At 36.0% G+C, this 21,075-nt stretch overlaps 4 protein-coding genes across 4 annotated transcripts; 2 read left to right on the top strand and 2 right to left on the bottom strand.

The window, feature by feature from the left end:
• Positions 1 to 277: 277 nt before the first annotated feature.
• LOC133322362 (dehydrogenase/reductase SDR family protein 7-like) lies at positions 278 to 1,394 on the bottom strand. The gene is made up of 3 exons (XM_061531362.1): positions 1,074 to 1,394; positions 548 to 1,013; positions 278 to 477 (listed from the first exon to the last, which is right to left on the bottom strand). The coding sequence occupies exons 1-3, from the start codon at positions 1,392 to 1,394 to the stop codon at positions 278 to 280; spliced, it is 987 nt and encodes a 328-aa protein (XP_061387346.1).
• A 3,205-nt stretch (positions 1,395 to 4,599) lies between these two features.
• LOC133322359 (complex I intermediate-associated protein 30, mitochondrial) lies at positions 4,600 to 5,655 on the top strand. Its single transcript, XM_061531358.1, has 3 exons — positions 4,600 to 5,097; positions 5,169 to 5,354; positions 5,415 to 5,655. Exons 1-3 carry the CDS (start codon positions 4,600 to 4,602, stop codon positions 5,643 to 5,645), a joined length of 915 nt encoding a protein of 304 aa, XP_061387342.1. The 3' UTR covers positions 5,646 to 5,655.
• A 2,617-nt stretch (positions 5,656 to 8,272) lies between these two features.
• Positions 8,273 to 14,597, top strand: LOC133322364 (probable glucosamine 6-phosphate N-acetyltransferase). Its single transcript, XM_061531364.1, is given in 5 exon segments — positions 8,273 to 8,278; positions 12,733 to 12,943; positions 13,907 to 14,034; positions 14,103 to 14,164; positions 14,230 to 14,597. Coding segments are annotated over 5 exon segments (756 nt in total). The 5' UTR covers positions 8,273 to 8,275; the 3' UTR covers positions 14,582 to 14,597.
• Positions 14,598 to 15,247: 650 nt separating this feature from the next.
• On the bottom strand, positions 15,248 to 19,631 carry LOC133322365 (GATOR2 complex protein WDR24). The gene is made up of 8 exons (XM_061531365.1): positions 19,529 to 19,631; positions 18,822 to 19,269; positions 18,554 to 18,754; positions 18,150 to 18,497; positions 18,006 to 18,087; positions 17,116 to 17,751; positions 16,864 to 17,049; positions 15,248 to 15,604 (listed from the first exon to the last, which is right to left on the bottom strand). The coding sequence occupies exons 1-8, from the start codon at positions 19,629 to 19,631 to the stop codon at positions 15,248 to 15,250; spliced, it is 2,361 nt and encodes a 786-aa protein (XP_061387349.1).
• Positions 19,632 to 21,075: the final 1,444 nt, after the last annotated feature.

Raw genomic sequence — 21,075 nt, 5'->3', positions numbered from 1 at the left:
TTTGTGAAAAGTTATTTGTTCGTATTAATTTTAGTTTTGTTTTACTTTTTTGCCTTAGTTTTATTTGATTTCTTCTCAAAAGAACTGAACATTGTTTTTGTTTTCATTTTCAAAAAAAAAATAGAGAATGTAACACCAAAAAGAAAACAAATAAAGTTAAATAAATTGTGAAATTACATAGTACATATATTTCTATACATAAATATTTGTGTGTGTATTTTATTGGACTAAATCGATTTTCATATCTTGACTATATATTTCTTTGTATATATATAGATTATTCCTCCTTGACTGTGGATAGGGCCCGCTTTTCCATAATCCAAAAGTAGAGAGGAGGACAAATGAAACGTAACCAAAAACCAGCCTTGGCTTGCAGATCAGAAATGATGACATCTTTTTCGTTGCCCAGCAATGATTTTAGAATAATTGTGGCACATTCTTCGGCCGACATGCCCTTCGATGTGGCTTTATCCATTTCTGAAGAAGAAAAAAATATTTTTAAAGAAAAAATAAAAAATTATTTTTAAATTAAATTCTTCATACTTACTTCCATGTTTTTGCCCCGTGGCTGTCAGCGCATTAATGGACAATTGAGTTTTAATATAACCCGGACTAAAGCATGTCACTTTCAGTCCCTTGGCAGCCACCTCGGCGCGTAGTGAATCGGAAAATGCTTGTAAAGCATGTTTCGATGCCGAATAGGCCGACCTATAGGGTAAGGCAATTTTTCCTTGCACCGAACTTATAAAGCATATATGGCCTGTTTGCCTCTTAACCATTGAAGGCAGTATGGCCTTGGTCAAGGCCACTGTACCGAAATAATTTACCGTCATAACTTTCAAATCAACATCCAATGCGGTGGAAATTGCCTCAGCTCGAACACTGATACCACCATTGTTAATTAAAATATCAACGCCATTGTGTATGGCAATGGCATCATTGGCAAATTTCGGTATGGCATTTAATTCAGCCAAATCCAAAGGCAAAACTGTGGGAGGATATGCGGGGCCGACCTGTAAGAAAAACCACATCATTAAAAAAATTATGTATTAATATTATTCAACCTTACTCACCACTTCCAAGGCCATTAGATCCTTTCGCACCCTCTCCAACTCCTCAATTCGACGGGCAGCCAATATCACTTTACAACCGGCCTTATAGAAAACATGAGCCAATGCCTCACCCAAACCCGATGAAGCACCGGTAATCAATACAACCTTACCAGGCAAGGACTTTCGTTGCTTCGCCACCAATGAACGTCTCCATAGATTGATCAACACCAATGGAACAGCTACCGGCATACATATCGTTCCCAAAATCCAATATAAAATATTCCAATCACCACTTCCTCCCTCAGAGGGTGCTGTACACTTTCCCACTGTGTCATAGGCCATTTTTATCTTTTAATCAATTTTGTTTTCGTGTATTTGTAATTGATCTTTGAACCTTATCGTAAAACCGAACCCACTAAAGACACAAATTATCTCCGACCGAAAAAAATCAATCAATAAATGATTTTGTTTACATTACGACAATGTTTTGACATTTTTAGGGGGTGATCAAGGTTGGTTATTTGTGTATTTACAAAGGCGTTTTTACACCAACGCTATCAATTATTTGGTATTCACATTTTCTTTTCAGATGTGGTCGTTTTGCCAGACATTAGGTACGGCTCAAAAAAAATAAAAAATACTGTCAGCACCAGTAAGCGTGGTTTTATATTTGTCGGGATCGGGATCGGTGTTGAGAGTTTCTCTCTCTTGAGAGAGTAATTAGAGTTGCGCTATTATTAATTTTGTAACAAGCGTACTTTTTGTTCACAAAAGGTACGAATTGACATAAACGTACCAAAACAAAAATTAGATTTTTTTATTATTCGTGAATACATTTACGTTTAAATTATAACATATATTATTTATGCAAATAACTGGTATAAATATTGGCCAATATTTCTCGATAATTATGATTTATTATCATTTGAAGTAGAATTTTAGGTACCTTTTCGTACTTTTTTGTTCCTACCTGTGGTAATGTTTTCCAACACAATTCACAATTTACCACTGAGAGAGAGAGAAACTCTCAACACCGATCCCGATCCCGACAAATATGAAACCACGCTAACGGATAAAAAGCCCGACTATTCGTACCCAGTAGGAATGGTGACTGTGGTAACCAACAGCTGTGCTAAAACTATTTTTGTCTGTCTAAGAAGCTCATATTTCTATGAGAATACGAATGGTCTCCGATTATATCATTTACACGATATTTTTATCAGAATTTTCTGAAATTTGAATTTTCTGGTATATTTTTTCTTGGGACGTACCCGTTTATTTGACCCTGGAGTTCGGGTATACAAAATGGGTATCATTTTAGTGGTGATATGAAGGGGTTATCTCAGACCGTTTGGGAGATACAGCCAAAACTGAGATTTTGACCCCAATTTCAAAAACTTCCTCAAAGTCGAACTTGGGTCCATTATAGTCCCTCACCAAATGATATACTACAGTTTGCCCTTTCCAAATATATGGACCTTAGAACCCCTGAATTTTCTCTGAAATATAATACTTTTTTGGACTTGAGATAACCCCTTCACGTCATCTCAGCGGATGGTCATAAGCTTTAAAATGATACACATTTTGTATTTGGACCTCTCTCTCTAGATCATAAAGATCTCCCCATACGAGCTTGGGCGGGAAAAACAATATCATAAGCACTAGCACCGCATATCTTACCACTGACCAGACTATTACTTTATAAGAGGTCGACAAGATTTCCTTGTCCCCGCCCCAAGTGCGATATTTTGCTTATCGTAAATATCAGACATGAAAATGCTGTCGAACGTTACACCCATGTAGTTGGTGGTCGGAATATATTCTCCATTGATCATTATGAACAGTGTGGCTTGGAGACGGATTTTTTTCCTGTTCCTCAGATGGTAGAAACTCACTAGATCAGATATAATCAATAATGGGACCCGACTTCGCACAATCATTCAGCTGAATAAAGAAGCACCTAATGGTCATGACGAAATACGAAAAAAACTATCGCCACAAGGCGTCTTGGGAACGCCGTCAACTCAGCCAAGGCAAGATGGAAGCTGTTCAAATTCAATGCCTATAGCAATGAAGAGGACGAGTCCGACGGAGGAACAGCTGCAAAGAATCCCTTCTTTATAAAATATGGCAGCTGGGAAGGATAGTAGGAAGGCTGTCATTGGGAAGATGAAAGTCGGGTCTATTGACAAGTTTTCACAGAAACCTTCAAGGTCTGCTCCAAAGGCAAAGTGGGAAGGCTACCACAGGGTAGACGGAAGTCGGACCATTAAATCACGCTACTAAGGAAACGACAGCTCGACGGATGAAACAAGAATGGCAAAGCTGACCCTGATGGTAGGATCATTGAAAGACTTTGGTCACATCTCGGCCGTCATGGTTTGCAGGTTAGTGGTGAAGTGAAATAGGTCTGTAAGATTCACCTCTGCAGATATGCTCCAGTGACGGGATCACCCTGCCTACTTTCTCGGCTTCTGGAAATGTGTGAGTGGTTAACGACAAATTGAGGGCTGATTTTAAGTACTCGCCTCTGTGTTCATCCCAGACCTCTTGGGGTTTCGAACATTCCAATGTTTGATAGCGACTCAAACGTTGTCCACAATTTAGATTTCTTTCATGATTAAAGTGGGAAACACTTTAGAAGACTTAAGGATTGGCATATTAAGTGGGCTTATTTTATTGTAAAAGAATAAATGAGAACGGCTTCCAAAATTCTTCTTCGGTCGCATGATCAAACTAGTTACCTTCATTTGTCAATACCAATTTAGGTCTTACTTCCGATATTCATACAACAGTTATATAGCGAGAGTCAGATGTACCGACTATTTTTCGGAGATTTCTCTAAGCTATTCGTGAATTTTAGAAGTTTTCTCATGGTTGAGGCGGGGACTTAGCCAATCAGAGTAAAACACTCTGGTTTCTCAAATACGTCCGGGCAATTAATTTACAATAACATAGCACTTATAAAGAGGGCCCACTCACTTTTAGTTTTTATAATACTCTATCATGGCATAATTTTTATTAATTTGTCATACTCCCAACACTACCTATATAGTGCTAAAGCGATCTTTTTTTGATGTATTGGAGGTAATAATACATCCAATTATATATGAGTAATTGTCATATGCAACAAAACCACATAGTGTAAATCATCATTAATGACTACGGTTTGGCCGTATTTACATCGCTATTTTGCTATTGCAAACTAAAACAGCTGTTCTATGGAAGTCAGCCGGTGCTGAATAACATTTAAAAGAGGCGCAGTGTGCAAATATTAAATTTTTAATAAAGAAATATAATTATTAAGTTATTGTGTCATCCAATTTCTTTCTTATTTAAATAGTAACTACTTTGTACGTTTAAAATTCCCTCATTAACAGGTTATTATTACATTTCCGTACAATAGAAAACCTCAAAGGTAATTCGACACCCCTTTCACGTAAAAGTCTCCACGACTTGTGTTACGTTATTAGTTGTTTGTAAATAAAATGTGAATTTGGAATTAACAAATTTTGCCTGCCGAAAAAGTCTACGAAAACACATCAACATGTTTTGTCTGAAACGTGTCAGTATTCCTCTAAGATTACTGCCCAATTGTTTGGCAATTCCAAACAATCAAACGACAGCTGCCTTTATACACACCACTCCAATATGTCAAACATTTTGGGAACGTGAGAAAAAGTCGGGATATAAAACTGCCTTACCGGAACCGTCGAAAAAGCAAATGATCATGGAGGGCCTGAAGGAGCTTAAAAGTGAAATAAATATGTGGAAAGAAGAAATGAAAGAAAAATTCGAATCCGACCCACTGTTGGTGTTTCGACCGGGAGAAACAGATATTGTTTTTAATTTCAAAGATAAGTCGTCACTGGATAAATGGGTTGTAACCACCGATATGGACCACAATGAGGGTAAGAGTACAGCCAAGCTGGAGTTAAGCAACTCTGGGGCTGGTCTATTTCATGGTGTGGTCAACTCTGAACACATTAGGGATGGTGTTATCAAACGCACCGGTTATGCCAATATACGAACAAAAAGAGTTAGGGTAAGTTATAAAAATGCAATTTTCATGTTCCTTGGGGAATCGTCTAAGAAATTAATTTCTTTTCTCTGTAGAAATCTTTTAAACGTGAAGCCACCTTTGACTGGAGTCAATACAATATGTTGGTGTTGAAGGTGCGTGGTGATGGCCGCAGCTATTTAATTAATCTGCATTGTGAGGGTTACTTCGATTTAATGTGGAATGATGTCTACCATTATGCTTTATATACCCGAGGTGGACCTCATTGGCAAATTGCCAAGGTAACGTTTTTTTTTAATTTATAAAAATAATTTGTAATTAAAAATCACTTCTTGTTCCAGATACCATTTTCGAAATTCTTCTACTCCTCCAAAGGCCGTGTCCAGGATCGTCAACAGGCCATACAGCTGAATCGTATAACACATTTTGGTTTCTCGGTAGCTGCCAAAAATGGCATGGATGGTCCATTTAATTTAGAAATTGATTATGTTGGTCTAGAATTCGATCCTAGTCATCATGAAGAATTCGCCTATGAAATGTATAAAACTCCAAAGTATATTGTTGGTACATAGTTTTTTAAAACGGAAGCAGCATATATTTTTGTAGGGAAATTTGTTTTGTTTATAGCGATGTGGAGAATTGTTTAACAATTGTTTAATAATAAATAGTTTTTATTTATATATTGTGTTTGTTTTAATTAAACGCTATACCGGTTAATCGTTTCGTACAAGGAGTTTATGTTAAAATATGAACCTGTGCCAAAAGATTGACCTATATCGAAAATATTCTGAGGTAGGGGACTACGGCAAAACATTGACCTGGATTGAAACATTTCTGCGGAAAAAAACTGTTTATCCTCTAAGACCCCGGAAATTACTGACACATCGATTCGAAACTGTGTTTATGGACCAGAGAAAATACTTTAAGTAAGGCGTGCCGCAAATATAAAAGTCATGTAAAAACATGGGCCAGTATTTGTAACAATTCTATGAATAAATTGTGGAGTGCAAGTTACAGTCACTTCTATTTACCCAAAAAATGGGGCGGGTCCTCTGTGAATAGGACTATGTTAATACATGAACATATACAAATACATTTCCGTGAAGAGATTTCTTTCTCACCAAGAACCCGAAACGCCAAATTTGAAAATTTGACTATAACCTCAAAAATAACAAAAATAGGTGGGACCTTCAAGTTGGGAATATGCCAAAAACTGGACCAACAATGAAAAGGTGGCATTTTTACATGACTCGGCTTAACACTAGTTTAGTAAAAACGATCAGAATTTTCTGAAAAAATTTTCCAGAGGTAGGAATGCCAAATTTTAAAATACGAATATTACCTCAAAAATAACTAAAATAGGTGGGACCTTAAAGTTGGGAATATGCCAAAAACTGGAAGTATAAAGAAAATGTGGCATTTTTACATACCTCGGCTAAACTCTAGATTAGTAAAAACGATCAGATTTGTCTGAAAAATTATTCCAGATTTTTCCTTATTGGGATATACACGATAAAAGAAAGAAAAACACCACAGTTGATGTGACTTCTATGATTATATCGACCTGCAACGTGGAACAGTCTCTGTTTTATTTATCTTTGATAAAAGGAAGTTTGTGTGAGGGTGTACAACACTACGACTAGTAAAAACGATCAGAATTTTCTGAAAAAATTTTCCAGAGGTAGGAATGCCAAATTTTAAAATACGAATATTACCTCAAAAATAACTAAAATAGGTGGGACCTTAAAGTTGGGAATATGCCAAAAACTGGAAGTATAAAGAAAATGTGGCATTTTTACATACCTCGGCTAAACTCTAGATTAGTAAAAACGATCAGATTTGTCTGAAAAATTATTCCAGATTTTTCCTTATTGGGATATATTTTCTTGGGGGATGTACTCGCAAATGATAGACAACAATTTGCCCTTTCCAAAATAGTGCGATATGTGGCTGTATCTGTTGTAGATCAAAAGATTTGGCCTTGGAATCCTACAAAAACAAGGAAATTCTACCCACCCAAAAACTATTCTATTTAAAAGAAGATTCTGTTGCGTAGCCGCTGTTGGTATCTGTTCATAGGAGAAAGTCTGAAATCCCCTGTCGAAGGTCGCCCACCCAAAAAAAACTATTCTATTTACAAGAACATTCTATTGCGTAGCCGGTGTTGGTATCTGTCCATAGGAGAAAGACTTAAATCCCTGGCCGAAGCTCGGCCACCCAAAAAACTATTTTATTTACAAGGACATTCTGTTGCGTAGCTGGTTTTGATGTCTGTCCATAGGAAAAAGTCTTACAACCCTGGCCGAAGGCCGTCCATACAAAAAAGGATTCAATTTAACAGGGCATTCTGTTGCGTAGAAAGAATTTCCTTGATTTTGTAGGGTTCTAAGGTCCATATCTATTGATCCACAGCAGATACAGCCACATAACGCACCATTTTGATCGTGGTACAAATACCTTATCACTCAATGGATGGGTATTTTCATATCCTTTAAAATTATACCGATATTAATCGGTTCCGTAGAACCGGACCCAAATTCTAAAAAAAAATATTCTTTAAAAATAAAACATTTTTTTTATAAATTTTTGCACCCCTAATTTAAAGTACTTTCCCGATGCTTTTAAAACATCAAACAAATATACCACGGCAACTCCGCCTAACAGCTGTGTTTCTTATTATCAGCTGTTTTTTTACCGCACTCAAACAAAACAAAAACAACAATCCGCAATAGTTTGTTTTTTTTTTACATATTTGTTGTTGTTTTCGTTTAGACATACCTTCATAACAAAAGTTATTAATTTTTTCTTTCTTTTCTTGCTAATTAATCAATCAAGCGAAAAAAGAAACGCCATCAAAGTGCAACAAAACATTTGAAGTCGAGTTGTTGTTCTTGTTGTTGTTTTCATTTACGTTGCTATCTTCGTGGTATAACCAACCGCAAAAATTGATAGTTGTGTTTTGAAAGCCCGTTGGTATAGTCTAGCCCAAAAAGTTGTGCTGCGGTAACTGCAAATTGATTCATTCGCCGGAGAAAAGTAAACATTTCAAAAACAGAAACACGATAAAAGAAAGAAAAACACCACAGTTGATGTGACTTCTATGATTATATCGACCTGCAACGTGGAACAGTCTCTGTTTTATTTATCTTTGATAAAAGGAAGTTTGTGTGAGGGTGTACAACACTACGACTAGATGGCGGAAATGGTGAGTTGTTTTTATATTTCTTTATTTTATCAAGAATACTATTTGTTAATAGAGTGGTACTTACATATATTTTGTTTATTTTAGTATTAGAAATTAATAATAGTCCACGTATCAATTATAAAAGTAGTGCTAGCAGGAAGTATCTTTGTAAACTGTTGTAATCAATCAATTTCATAGGTTTGAAATGTTTTTTTTTTAACAATATATTGGTTGAAGATGAGATTGGTGGGATGGACAATTAAATACCGCAGTTTAACTAACACTTCACACAAATCAAAAATTCGTAATTGTGAATCTTGAGATTCGATTTTTCTGTATCATCAGGGAAATACATATATAGGAAGGGGGTGCATAATTCAAATCAATTGAAAAGGAGTCGGCCAATGTGGGACTGGCAGTAAATGGCGAAAAGACCAAGCTGATGGTATCATCGCGCAAGACGTCCAGTAGACTCGGACCAACTGTTGAACTTGAAAACTGCAGCTTCTCTATAAACAAAACTAATAACATAAATTTTGAAATCCGGAGTGGCCAACAGATGCTACTATGGTCTGATTAAGCAACTCAAAAGCAAGGCCACCTCTCGCCAGACCAAATTCACACTCTTCAAGACGCTGATATTACCCGTGCTGTTGTATGGATCTGAAGCATGGGTACTTGCGCAAGCAGATGAGGCAGCTCTTGGAGTGTTTGAGAGAAAAGATCTTTGGAAGATCTGCGTCGTTTAAACACTTTAGGAGTATATGAATAAGATGAAACCTTTTCTATTAGCAATTGCATTATTTCAGCATGAGTTGAAGCATCTTTGAAGAATAATTTACTTTTCGATTTAGATTGGTTTTTAATTTTAAATTGGACGTTTTTCGTTTTCAACTGCTCAATAAGAGAGCATATATTAACGTTTTGAAGGAATATAGGTGGACAAAACGAATCTCTCTTATCATGTTTGGATTATGGATTAAGTTTATGTTTATGAACATTAGTGTTTTCATTTAAATAAGATTCTATATCGCCTAATAAGGAAAACATATTTGAACAGTTAAAACCATTATCCAATCTGCATGGATTTTTAAAATGATGCTTAGATAATTCAATTTTATTTTCTTCTTCCTTTTAATTTCTTTGAATTCTTGATCCATCCATTGAACTGACTTACCAAAAACTTCATTCAATTGTTTCTGCGAATCTGACTTGCTTTCGTTGCATCTATTTGAACGATCCAATTGATCATCTGAAGCAACATCATTTGCATTTTTTTTTGTTTCCGAATAGGATGTATCAGGAGGCCTCCCTCCGGTCTGAGAAACGGATGAATGTTTCCCCATTATTTGCATCCGCGCCAAATGCTTTTTACGTACTTATTCTTGTCTTATTTCAATGGTTTCCTTCGATAAATCAAAAATGAAAATATGATTTATTTTTTCAAATTTGAATTTTAGTTTATACATTTTTTCATAGAAAAATCACAACCGATACGTTACAATTGTACAAATTGAAAAAAAGTCCGGGCTTACAACACAAAAATAATTTTTCATCAAGACAACGATTTTCATAAAATTAACGAATTAAAGTGAGAGTTGCTTGACTACCCACATTTTTCTCCTGATTTAGATCCCAGTGACTTTTACTTGTTCCCAAATCTAAAAAATCCTTGCTGAGATAACCTAACCTTAATCAAGGGATAGAATTGCTAGAAAAGCGTTTAACTAAGTGTATTGAAGTTTCAGGAGATTATAGCTCTGTCTGTTTACTTGATATTTGGTAACAATTGTTACCAAGTGTTGTCTGTTTACCCAAAAATCCAGTAAAAGAGATCCAAGTGAGAGAGCAAGTTTGACAGTTCAACAACAACAAACTTACTGGAGTTTACTGAAAGAATTTTATACAGTAAGATTTTGCAAACTCAGCCATTTTTGGATCAGATGTTTTATGACTAAACACAAAAATTATTCAAAAAAAAAAAAATAATTTGCAAAGTACAATTTGAAGTTAAATTGTATAAAAATTACAGAAAATGGAAGAAAATTCGTAAGTAATGCAAAGTTTCATTAAATTAGAAACTAATTCCTTATATATTACTAGGCAAGTTCCAGATAGAGGGCAATGTTTTGATGCAGGAAGCTTAAATGTTCCCGGGGAACATACCAAATCAATGTTACTGGAAAAGTAACCAGACACATCTTATATCGAAAAATAAAAATATTTTTTGAGAGACTAACTATAGGTGTGTCTGGTTACTTTCCCTGCAGGAATTGTCCAGTAACTTCTTTCTGAGAGAGTAAGGTAGTTTTATTCTCTTTTGCAAGAAAAATGCGAAAAGTAAACAGACGGCATCCCTGCAGAAGCTTGCAACTAATCAGCTGATTTGTCAAAACAAACCAATTTGTCCGCCATTATAAAGAATTAAAAGAAAGAAAACACAACATTCAATGTATTTTTTGACCGCATTTCTTTTGTTTTTCTTCGTAATATGTAAAACATCATGGAAAAGTTTGTCCTCTCTTATCAATATTGCTTGAAAAAATACCTCATCATCATCATCACTTTCAGATGAGGATGATTCCATCAACAATGTAGTAACCACCTTAACAATTGTTTCTTAAAAAGAAGAAAGTCAGAGCTATATTTTGTACCATTCCTACTTTTCACACAGAAATGTAAAAAAATAAGTTGGAAACCATCATAACTACCTTTCTGCATATCCAAATCCATATTTGGGCTTAATAATTTACTGCCACTGGCTACAGAGACACACTGATCTTCTTCCGTCATTTTTCTAAAAATGCTGGAAATAGTCTTTTATTTTCCTATTACATATTAATACTTACGTTTTCCTCGTTTTGTAAAGTTTTTCTCCAAAAACAATTAGTCTTGCTAATTCCAAAAAAAATTATTTTCAAATTGAAAGCACAAAAATAAATAAACAAACAATAGAAAACATCTGATTGAATGTCGATGTATGAGAAGAAGAAGAGTTGCAAGAGATTGCAAGAAGAAATTTTTCCAGCAAGAATTTGCAAACTCTCACTGAAAGAACTGTCAAAATTTCTCTCTCCAACCGCTCTCTTTTGCAGAACTTTTGGGTTAACAGACGACTTCCAGTAACAATTTGTAACAATTGTTACAAACTTTAGGGTAACCAGACACACCTTATTCTTTTTCATTGATAGGCTAAGAAGTTTCCGAACCGCCCTCATAGTAAGAATCACAAATCGATCCGTGATCTGGCCTTAATCTAGATTTAAGCCCTGACTTCATTTTGAATTAGAATAATATCGGTCAATTTTAAATTCTATAAAAACCAAATCATAGAAATACTTCAAAATGTGTGATCAGCATCCATTTAAGGGCCAATTGTTCCTTCATTCATAACCATTTTTCATTTGAAGTTAATAATTCTGTTTAATGCATATTCTATCATATGCTATATAGACAGCGAAACATATTATATTTCCTATATAAACACACCACAACAATTCAAGTTCGTTAAACTATGTAGAATATTAACCGGTCTTAAAATTTATTTAAATTTTATGTACAACAATAAGTTTTACTACTAGTATTGATTGAAATCAGAACTAGAATTCCAAAAACAAAAATTAACATTTACATTTTGTATGCCACCACCTTCCTTTATTTCTTTGAATAGTAGTATCTTTTCTAGTTCATATTTACCGGCTCAATACTGCAGCAAAACAACTGCAACAACAACAAAAAACCTTCATACATTTCTAGTTCGGTTGTCATTTACTTGGTTGTTTTTGGGACAGGTTTTTTACTCTTAATTTAGCCTTCACTTTTCATTTAAGATTATTATTCTGTGTGTTTTGCCCTTCTTTCTCTGTTTCGTGATTTACCTGAAGACCCCAGAGCAAGCGGGCAGCAGCAGCAACAGCATTTACACATTTGGTATGGGTGGTAGTGATGATGATGACGGTGGCGATGGTGATTGAGAGTGCAAGTGGTGTATAACGGCAAGAAACCTGACTTTAATAATGATAAAGGAAAGAATTGATGTTGTTGTTCTGCATTATGTAGTTGTTGCCCCGATCTCTGTCATTCAGATTGGCTGACAGACTAACTGCCTAGTAAATGTTATACACCCATATAACAACAAAAAAGTAAAAGAAAAGGAATTTAAAATTTTTGAAACCGGTATCGGTTTATTATGTTGTGGCCATAGTAGTTTTTTTTCGGATGATAGGTTGTTGATTTGAGTCTGACTTTTTGTAGAATTAGACGAGTTTCGTTTGTGGTTACGTTGGCATCTTCCAATTTTTTGTTCGGTTTTGATTATAGATTGCAATTGCGTATAAAAGAAATCTATAAAATCAAATTGTTAATAAAATGGTTGGCGTTTTACAGGTAATTTCACAAAAAAAGTACTTGAAATTATTTTGTTATCTTTTTAATATCAACAACTATTAATTTTATTTTTGTTGTGGTTTTTTTAGACGGAGACATACCTCTATGATCCGGATATTTTATTAAAATTGGATTTCCATCAAAGTCCAGCCAAATTCAATCCATTTATTTCAGCAGCTTGCCCTGGTGAAACATGGCTCAAGGTCAGACCCTTGAAGGATGGTGATTATGATCGTGGCTTCCTGCAATTATTGTCACAATTGACTCATGTCGGTCCAGTTTCAAGGACACAATTTTTAAGTAAGTATAGCCGGCAAGGCATAGCATTTAAATATATTTCAATATTGCATTAGAAATATGAATACTGAAAATAATGAGACTGGTTCGCATAAAAAAAAAAACAATATAAACATAAAGTTTCAAATACATAATTAAGATTTTCAGGCGCGACGGTCTTTTGCGCAGTTCTTCCAATTTGAAAGACTATGTTCGGCAATGTTGTGTTCCACTTGATCTTTCCATCTAAGTTATACTTTTCCTTTGCCGTTTGACTAGGGTTAGTCTTCGAGCTAGGCTTCAGATCAGAAGTCGGCTTAGCAGCTTTGTCAGAGACAGTGTGTAAGATTCGTGAGGGAGAACCTGTCCATCTGAAGTTCACGATGGAGAGCGTGCGGATAGATTTTTTCGAACTTCCTTACGAATCTCATTTTGCCCTTGATGAGGTGAACCTCTCTCTCCTAAATCAAATTCGCGTCTCGCTCGGAATTTGCGGAGATACGAAACAGCACGATTGTAATGCTTCGCATCAGCTACTTCTCGGGCCTTCCCAACATTTGAGCCGCTGTCCGTTGCTGGGGTCTCTACAGATTACCCATCGTCGGTCATCGCCTTCGTCGCAGATTGCCTCTGAAGTTTATTGCCGGCAGGTGTCGACACAGGACCTGTTGTAGACTTGGCTGGCATCACCCTGGTGTCCAGCTCATCAGTTAGGTTGAGATTCAGTAGCAGTTCCTCCGGAAGCGTATCCTCACATTGTTCTTCTGGTATGAGTCTGTCTAACTGATCGAAGATTTCCTTACTTTTCTATCGCGGATAGCATTTAGAGTCCCGTCTGTCGTCCCCTCCACGAACTACAGTCCTTTCAGTCAGAGACTGATTTTCATCAGTCCTGACCTGCTCGTTTGCCAAAAGAATTGCCGGTTCGTCAACGTTTGGATCTGATTCTAAAAAAAAATTTAAACCATTTTTTTTATTTTTTTCCAGCTCGTTTTTCTCAAATGAAAGCCAGTGGAGATTACTTTGTCACTGTCATTGAGGATACACGTAAAAATGAAATCATTGGTGCTGCTTCTCTGGTTATTGAACGTAAATTTATACACAACTGTGCAATTGTAAGTAGAAATTTACACCGGAAAAAATTCCCTCACTCAATACAATTTTTATTTATTTAATTAAACAGCGTGGCCGTTTGGAGGATGTGGTTGTCAATGACACCTATCGTGGCAAACAGTTGGGAAAACTGTAAGGCATTCACTTTTTCTATTGTTTTTTAAACATCTCCTTTTTATGAATTTCTTTTTTTTTAGAATTGTTGTCACCGTTTCATTGCTGGCTCAATATTTGGGTTGTTACAAAATGTCATTGGATTGCAAGGATAAATTGATCAAATTCTACGAATCATTGGGTTATGTACTCATACCCGGTAATTCCAATTCAATGACAATACGTTATGATGAATCTCCGGCGGTTAAAAATAATTTAACGGCATTCAATCGGGCCACGCCATTGGCCAATACACCAACATCTGTTAATGTTGAGGGTGTTTCCGCCGCAGCCGGCTCCTCTGCTCCTAATGGTGTTGATGCTTGCCAAACAGTGAGCCTTGAAATTAACTCTTGACAATTAGCCGCCAGCACTGCCACTAAATCAAAACTTTAAATTTTTTGTTTCTTTATTTTTTGCAAGGGACACATGATACTAGAATTTTTTTATTTTGCAAAAAGAAAACTTGTCCCTTTTTTGTGTAATAAAAAAAGAAACAAAAACATTAAAGTTACGATTTCTCAAAGCTGTGTTGAGCGAGAGAAAATATATTTTCCAATATATTTTCGGCTTTGAGGGCAGTTCTGGCACCAAGTAGTTGGCTTGGTTTTGTAGTTAGAGATACACTAGCCAAGCAATCTCCTAAAAGTGCTTTTGTACTTATATTTAAACGCACACCTTTTTTCCAAATCTCTTTAAAATTTTTATATATATTTTAATGTTTTTTATTTGTATTTTTTACTTTTTCTTCTTCTTCAACATCTTTTAATGCCGTCACTTTTGAAGGTAGTCTGTATATTACCTTTTAAAAGTACATTTATCAATTGAAAAAATTTTATATACAAAAGGAATATATCTAATAATTAGTACATATGTATGTAATCATTTGATTTGTAAATTTATTTCTGGATTGTTCTCTTAATAAATGTGTTTACTGAAAATTATACATATAATGAAAAAAAAAACATAAGTAACAACCAAAAATTTGTTTCTTTTTTGCCACGCCTAACTTTCATAAATTTCTTGATGATACCAAACCTTAATATTGTCTCAGTTGTTTTTTTAATTATATTCACACAGATGACCACATTTGGGACAATTTGAATTGTTGGTAAAATATGCCATTAAGTGTTGTAAATGTCCACCGTGAGAACAGCCCTGACACCAGGCATATAGGCCCCGTACAATAAGACCACAAATCGAACATTTGGCCAAACGCATTGATTTACATTTTTGACAATACCAACCGACGCTACCGCCCAGCGGTCTACCACAGTCACCACAATTTGTATGTACCGTAGTGGATTTCTGATTAAGTTCCCGCACCGATCGAAGCCAAGAGAGATTTATCACGCGGCACGCTTCATTCCACATTTGATAGCGATGCAACTGATCGATGTAGGTTTGAAACCAATGTTCCTATTAAACAAGCGGGAAAAGAAAAAGGAATATTTTGTTAAGTGAATGGTTTGTAATATTTTAGATTTTCGGAGTAGTTGGGGAAGTCTTTATGGGTTAGGTTCCAAATTATGCAAATAAAGTGAACAAGTAAACACGAAGGCGCCGAACTTCTTATACCTCCACTATGGGCTAGACATTTAAAATACCAGCATGGGGCGTGGGGGATGATAGATACCAAGCAACAGCTCTGATTGGCTTTAACATAGCGAAGTCCCTCTTTCATCCCAATTGTGGACCCTGACCTCCCCGCGGTGTCACCTGGGGTAGCTATTTTCATTACCCGTTGAAATATTGAGCTGATATGTGCCGCGAGTTCACCCATAAGAACTAGAAAAAATGGGTTGAGGCGTCGGGTTGCCCACACTGGGAAAACCCCTCTTACTATGAAAAAGCAAAGAAAAAGAAAGTCAAACCTCCCTAATGTTGACGACCCCCGAAAACGTATAAAGGACCACGATCTGCGAATCTGCACTTGGAATGTGCGAACGTTGTACAGAACAGGCGCAGTTTTCGCCTTGGCGGATGTACTCGGGAAGTACAAAGCCGATATTATTCCCTTATAGGATTTGAATGCAAAAATCGGAAGACATTTTGCCATTGGATAGGGCAACCCTGCAGGCAGTAGCAACACGTAGTGCGATGGAGAATTATTGGGAGAAAAAGAGAGAGAGGAGAAACGTATTTTCAGAAAAAAGAAGAAAGAACAAGAAAAACGTGAGCGTGAGCAAATCGAGATGTACAGGAGTCAGAAAAAAGTACGGAAATTTTACCAACGAGTAAAACACCAAAGCGAAGGCTTTTGTGCAGACACATCTTCATGTAGATATGAAGAAGGAAACCTGGTGACAGATACAGAAGCTTCTGGTATCAAATAGTGACGGTGAAGAAGATACCCCAGAACCAATAAGAGATGACGATATAGAGTGTATACCACCTAGGTCAGAATAGCAATCAATCGGTTGAAGAATAATAAAACAGCAGGTGCCGATGAGTTACCAGCCGAACTATTCAAGACTGGTGTAAGGAGCATGCAACAGCTGATTAGTATAATTTGGCTAGAGGAATGCATGACCAAAGATTCCAACCTCAGCATCCTGTGTCCCCTGCACAAAAAGGAGACGTGTGCCAACCAGAGAGGAATTAGTCTCCTTCCCATCGCATAATAATAAAAATATATACTTTATGGGGTCTCCGTTGGAGGGTATAAAAATACTTACTATTAAAGCTTCATGTATTGGCAGATATTTGCGATTTTCACCCATGGCAATTAAAACTGACAGAGCCGTCTGGACATCACCAACATCATTTTGCAATAGCAATGCATCGGCAATAAATTGATGAGGCTCCCACAAGGGTACAGGTGGGACATTTGTAACTTTTAACTCCACTGGCATGTTGGGGGGCTAAAAAAAAATTATAAACTCAATTAAGTCTCATAACTATTTTATATGTTGAGAAGTCGAACATACCGGTGATTTATCACGATCCTCTGCATTGATATCTAACTGCGGCCTTGCTGCCTGCACATCACAATGTAACGTTGTTTCAGGCAACGCCAATGCCTTAGAAATATCCGGTGGTCCAACATAGATAAACCCATTACGCAAATGATCAAAATTATCAAAAGTGATTTCGGTTAACATCTGTGTTTCGGATAGTATTACAGAACCATACGGTGGATAAAATTGTTTACCACCACCTGGACCATTATGATCCATCATCATTAGATCATCATCTTGTAGCAGCTTAAGTTCGGTGTCATTATCGGAACCATTAACATTATTATTTTCATTATGATCCCATTTTAGCACGTCGGTATTAACAACTTGTGTCGGTCGTCGTGATGTTTGGGAATTTTTTTGTGTCGAAAATGAATTACGATGTTCATATTTTAATTTATTCATCTCATTCGACCCATAGGCAATTTCAACAAAATACCACAGCGTTGTGGCATTATGTTTTCCATATTTACGACAAACGCTGGCGTTGTGTTTGCAAATATCCGCCAATTTCTTTCCCGTCAACATTAGCTCCTTGGCACAGCCAATAAAGCATTCGTGTTCTTTTAATTGTATGGATAGTTCAGGATCAACATAGCCGGTATACTGTTGTGGGGAAAAAATATTTTAATATTTTAAATAATTAACAAGGCGTGGATTTAAAAAAAATATATATTTTTGTGGATTTTTTAAAAATATTTTTTAAAGCTCCACAGAGGCTTGGATATAAAAAAAATTCAAGGACCTACAAATGGCTTCGATTTAAAAAAAAAAACTTTTTGGGGGAACCACGCAAGGCTAGGATTTGGATTTGTGGAATTAATACTTTGAAATGGCTAATATATAAATTTTAAACTTACCGATGAATTCAATAGAAATCTACACATATCCGATTTGCCAATATGAAATTGTTCAGCTCCAGTTATGGATCTTTGTCGTTGTCTATAAAAATAAATATTTCAATCATAAAAAATAAAAATAAAATTTTTCAAAAATAAACTTACATTGGTGTATTATTGTTATTATTGCTATTCGATTTAACAACTTGTGCAGCCGTTACTGGTAAATAATATTTTAATTTATTTGCAAATGATATATCTCCCTTTCGTCCCAAACTTGCTCCCTGAGCATTGGCTTTCAAAGCAGGACGGGAAGCATCTTTGAAAGCATGTTTAAATATTGTTGAATCTTTACTTGTTGAAATTAAACAATTTGTATCCGAACCCTTCCAAACAATACCCGTCGTCACGTTTGTATGATCATTAAATGAGGCAAAGGGTATAAAGGGCCGGCGTATATCCCAAATGTGAATGCTGTAGTCAACCACTAAAGCACAGCTGGCAATGTGGTAACTAAAAAGAAAAGAAAAAATAATAAAATTATCTTCTGAAAATCGTAGTGCACTTACGTTTTTTCTGGCCTCCATTTGACCCGCCCGACAACAGCAATTGTGTGTATTGTATGATCCAAGGAAGCTTTACCATCCATATTCCAAATTTTGATTTGTTTATCTCTACTACCGGTGGCCAGCCAATTATTTGTCGGATGCCAGTCGCAGGTGTAAATGGGATCACTGTGGGCTGTAAACTGTAATATACACTTTTCGGCTCTGCAAAACAAAAAATAACATACAGATCATTAAAAGCTCTTTTCGTACTTTTTTAAATACAATATACCTCCTTAAATCCCACAACTGAACTGTACCATTTTCCGAGACTGCCGAAAATGTATGCGGACTGTGTGGACTAAATTTAACATCTCGCACCGATTCAGAATTACTGTAAAATGTATTGACAGCCTTGTCGCAACGTGTATCAAAACATTTTATGGTACCATCCTGTGAACCCGATATCAGAAGATTCATTTCACTACTGTGAAATGTCACCGTGTGCGCTGTACGTTGATGATCATTGTAGACCAATAACTGTTTTTGTCTACCAAATTTTGATAGATCCCATACGGATACAACACCATTTGTCGCAGCTGTGGCTAGTATATTATTATCCAGTGAACTCCAGGCTACATCATTGGAGGAATAACTTAAATTTGGATTTTTACCGCTACGCATATTACAAACTTCCGTGAAACCGCCATCGTCACTGTCAATGGCAAATAGCTTGAGTACTGGAATGAAAAGAAGGATGTGTTTGGATAAGTAAATGAATTGATTCAAAATTGAATTTTAAAAATCATAGGAAAATACAAGGCTTCCAGCAGAACTTTGGAGGTCCAAGAAAAAAAGTATATCGCTGTCATCATGGCGATTAGAACTAATTTGCGGTATAGAATTCAAAACTCTCCCTGATCGGACCTTCAATATGGTGGCTTTTGAAGTCACTTTTGTATCGAGTTCAATTCTTCATATTTAATTTGCCCAACTTACAACTTCGTCCAGCAACAGCCACTTGATTGCAATCCTTGTTCAATGCCAATGCATTTGCATGACCATCCTGGCAAATACGCAAGGAAACGGTTTCGTCCAGCATTCCTTCCGTTCGTTCTTTATTCCTGGTTGATTGGTTGTTTACGAAATTTAGATTTTTTATGTTGTAAACAGAGATAACATAACATATGTTCGGTCTATGCTCGCTCTCTGTTTGTTTACAAAACACTCTCACACACACACATGTTCTCTCGATAACATATATTTCGATAGCACCGATTGAAAGCACTTATACAATAATACTATGTTTACATATATTGATTTTTTCAATCAGAATGGCCGAATTCAATTTGTTTTTGTTTGAAATGTTAAATGGGCTTTTTAAACTCAATTCAAGCAGATCCATCGAAATATTGGTTTAAGACCCCATGTTTCGATACGACGATAACTCTCGAAGTGAGCAAGCGATTTAATCTAAACTTTGAACATCTTAATATTTCTTCCAAACTTAGCTTATGTGCGAATATATAGGATATCGGTTCACTCCTTCTGGTATCTTTATGGTGTTTTTACACGATATGTATTTTACATATGTGCTGTCACTTATTTCATCCATATGTAATTCCTTATGTGTGTCAAAATTAGCAGTGTACACAAAACATTTATTTTTGTGTTCAAATCGGCATATGTATTTTACATATGACATAATCTATAAACAAAAAAACACTTTTATTTTTTCTTAAATCAACATCATTTTTTTATTAAACACCTACAAACGAAATAATAATTTGTAATTGTTGCCTTTTCATCCTTTTCTTTGAATTGCAATTGAAATATTTTCTTCCAACAATGTGTTTCATTCAAACAGCTGATTTCCTTATGTTTCACATACGAAAATAGAGCGCGTCCTAAAAAAATATATGTAATTGCATATCGTTTTGACACATTGAAATTTCCGTATGTTTCACATGACGAGTTCGATTTCCATATGTAAAAAAGTGACAGCACATATGTAAAATACATATCGTGTAGAAACACCATTACCAATCCTAGGGAATGTCAGAAGATGGGACGAATTGGTCTATTCCTTTTGGTACCTTCTCCAAAAAGGGATACCTCGTGCCAATCAATGTTTGCGGTTTGCAGTCAGAACTGTTGTATAGAATGGAGCCTTGTTGATATTTCAGGCATGGTAAGAGGCTATGCCATGTCCGACCTCAAATCCTCACAAAATCGTTCGTCTATGAATCCCCTTCTTCTAAAAATAATAAAAGCAATGTATTCGATTTTTCGACTAATGTTGATGTGGCTACCTTGCCACCCTCAGTCTCGAAAACTACAAGTACTGAATTCAAGAAATTCCCACAAATGTTGATGACCTATGCATTGAATTCTTTTGAAATTCTCGAAAATATCCTTCCGCCTTAGCCGGAGAGCCCCGAATCAATGTTGGGAACGACTCACCCTTGAAAGACGAGGAAGAGTACCTACACATCGTAATATTTGTACCTAGCCTAGATCGAATCTAAAGATGGAATCCATCGGTC

Source organism: Musca vetustissima, unplaced genomic scaffold (genome assembly GCF_032173495.1).
Source record: "Musca vetustissima isolate MV318-11 ecotype Yass unplaced genomic scaffold, APGP_CSIRO_Mvet_v1 utg7184, whole genome shotgun sequence".
In the NCBI taxonomy this organism is placed as follows: domain Eukaryota; kingdom Metazoa; phylum Arthropoda; class Insecta; order Diptera; family Muscidae; genus Musca; species Musca vetustissima.
Note: the sequence above shows the minus strand (reverse complement) of the source record. Positions and strands in the feature narration are given on the sequence as shown.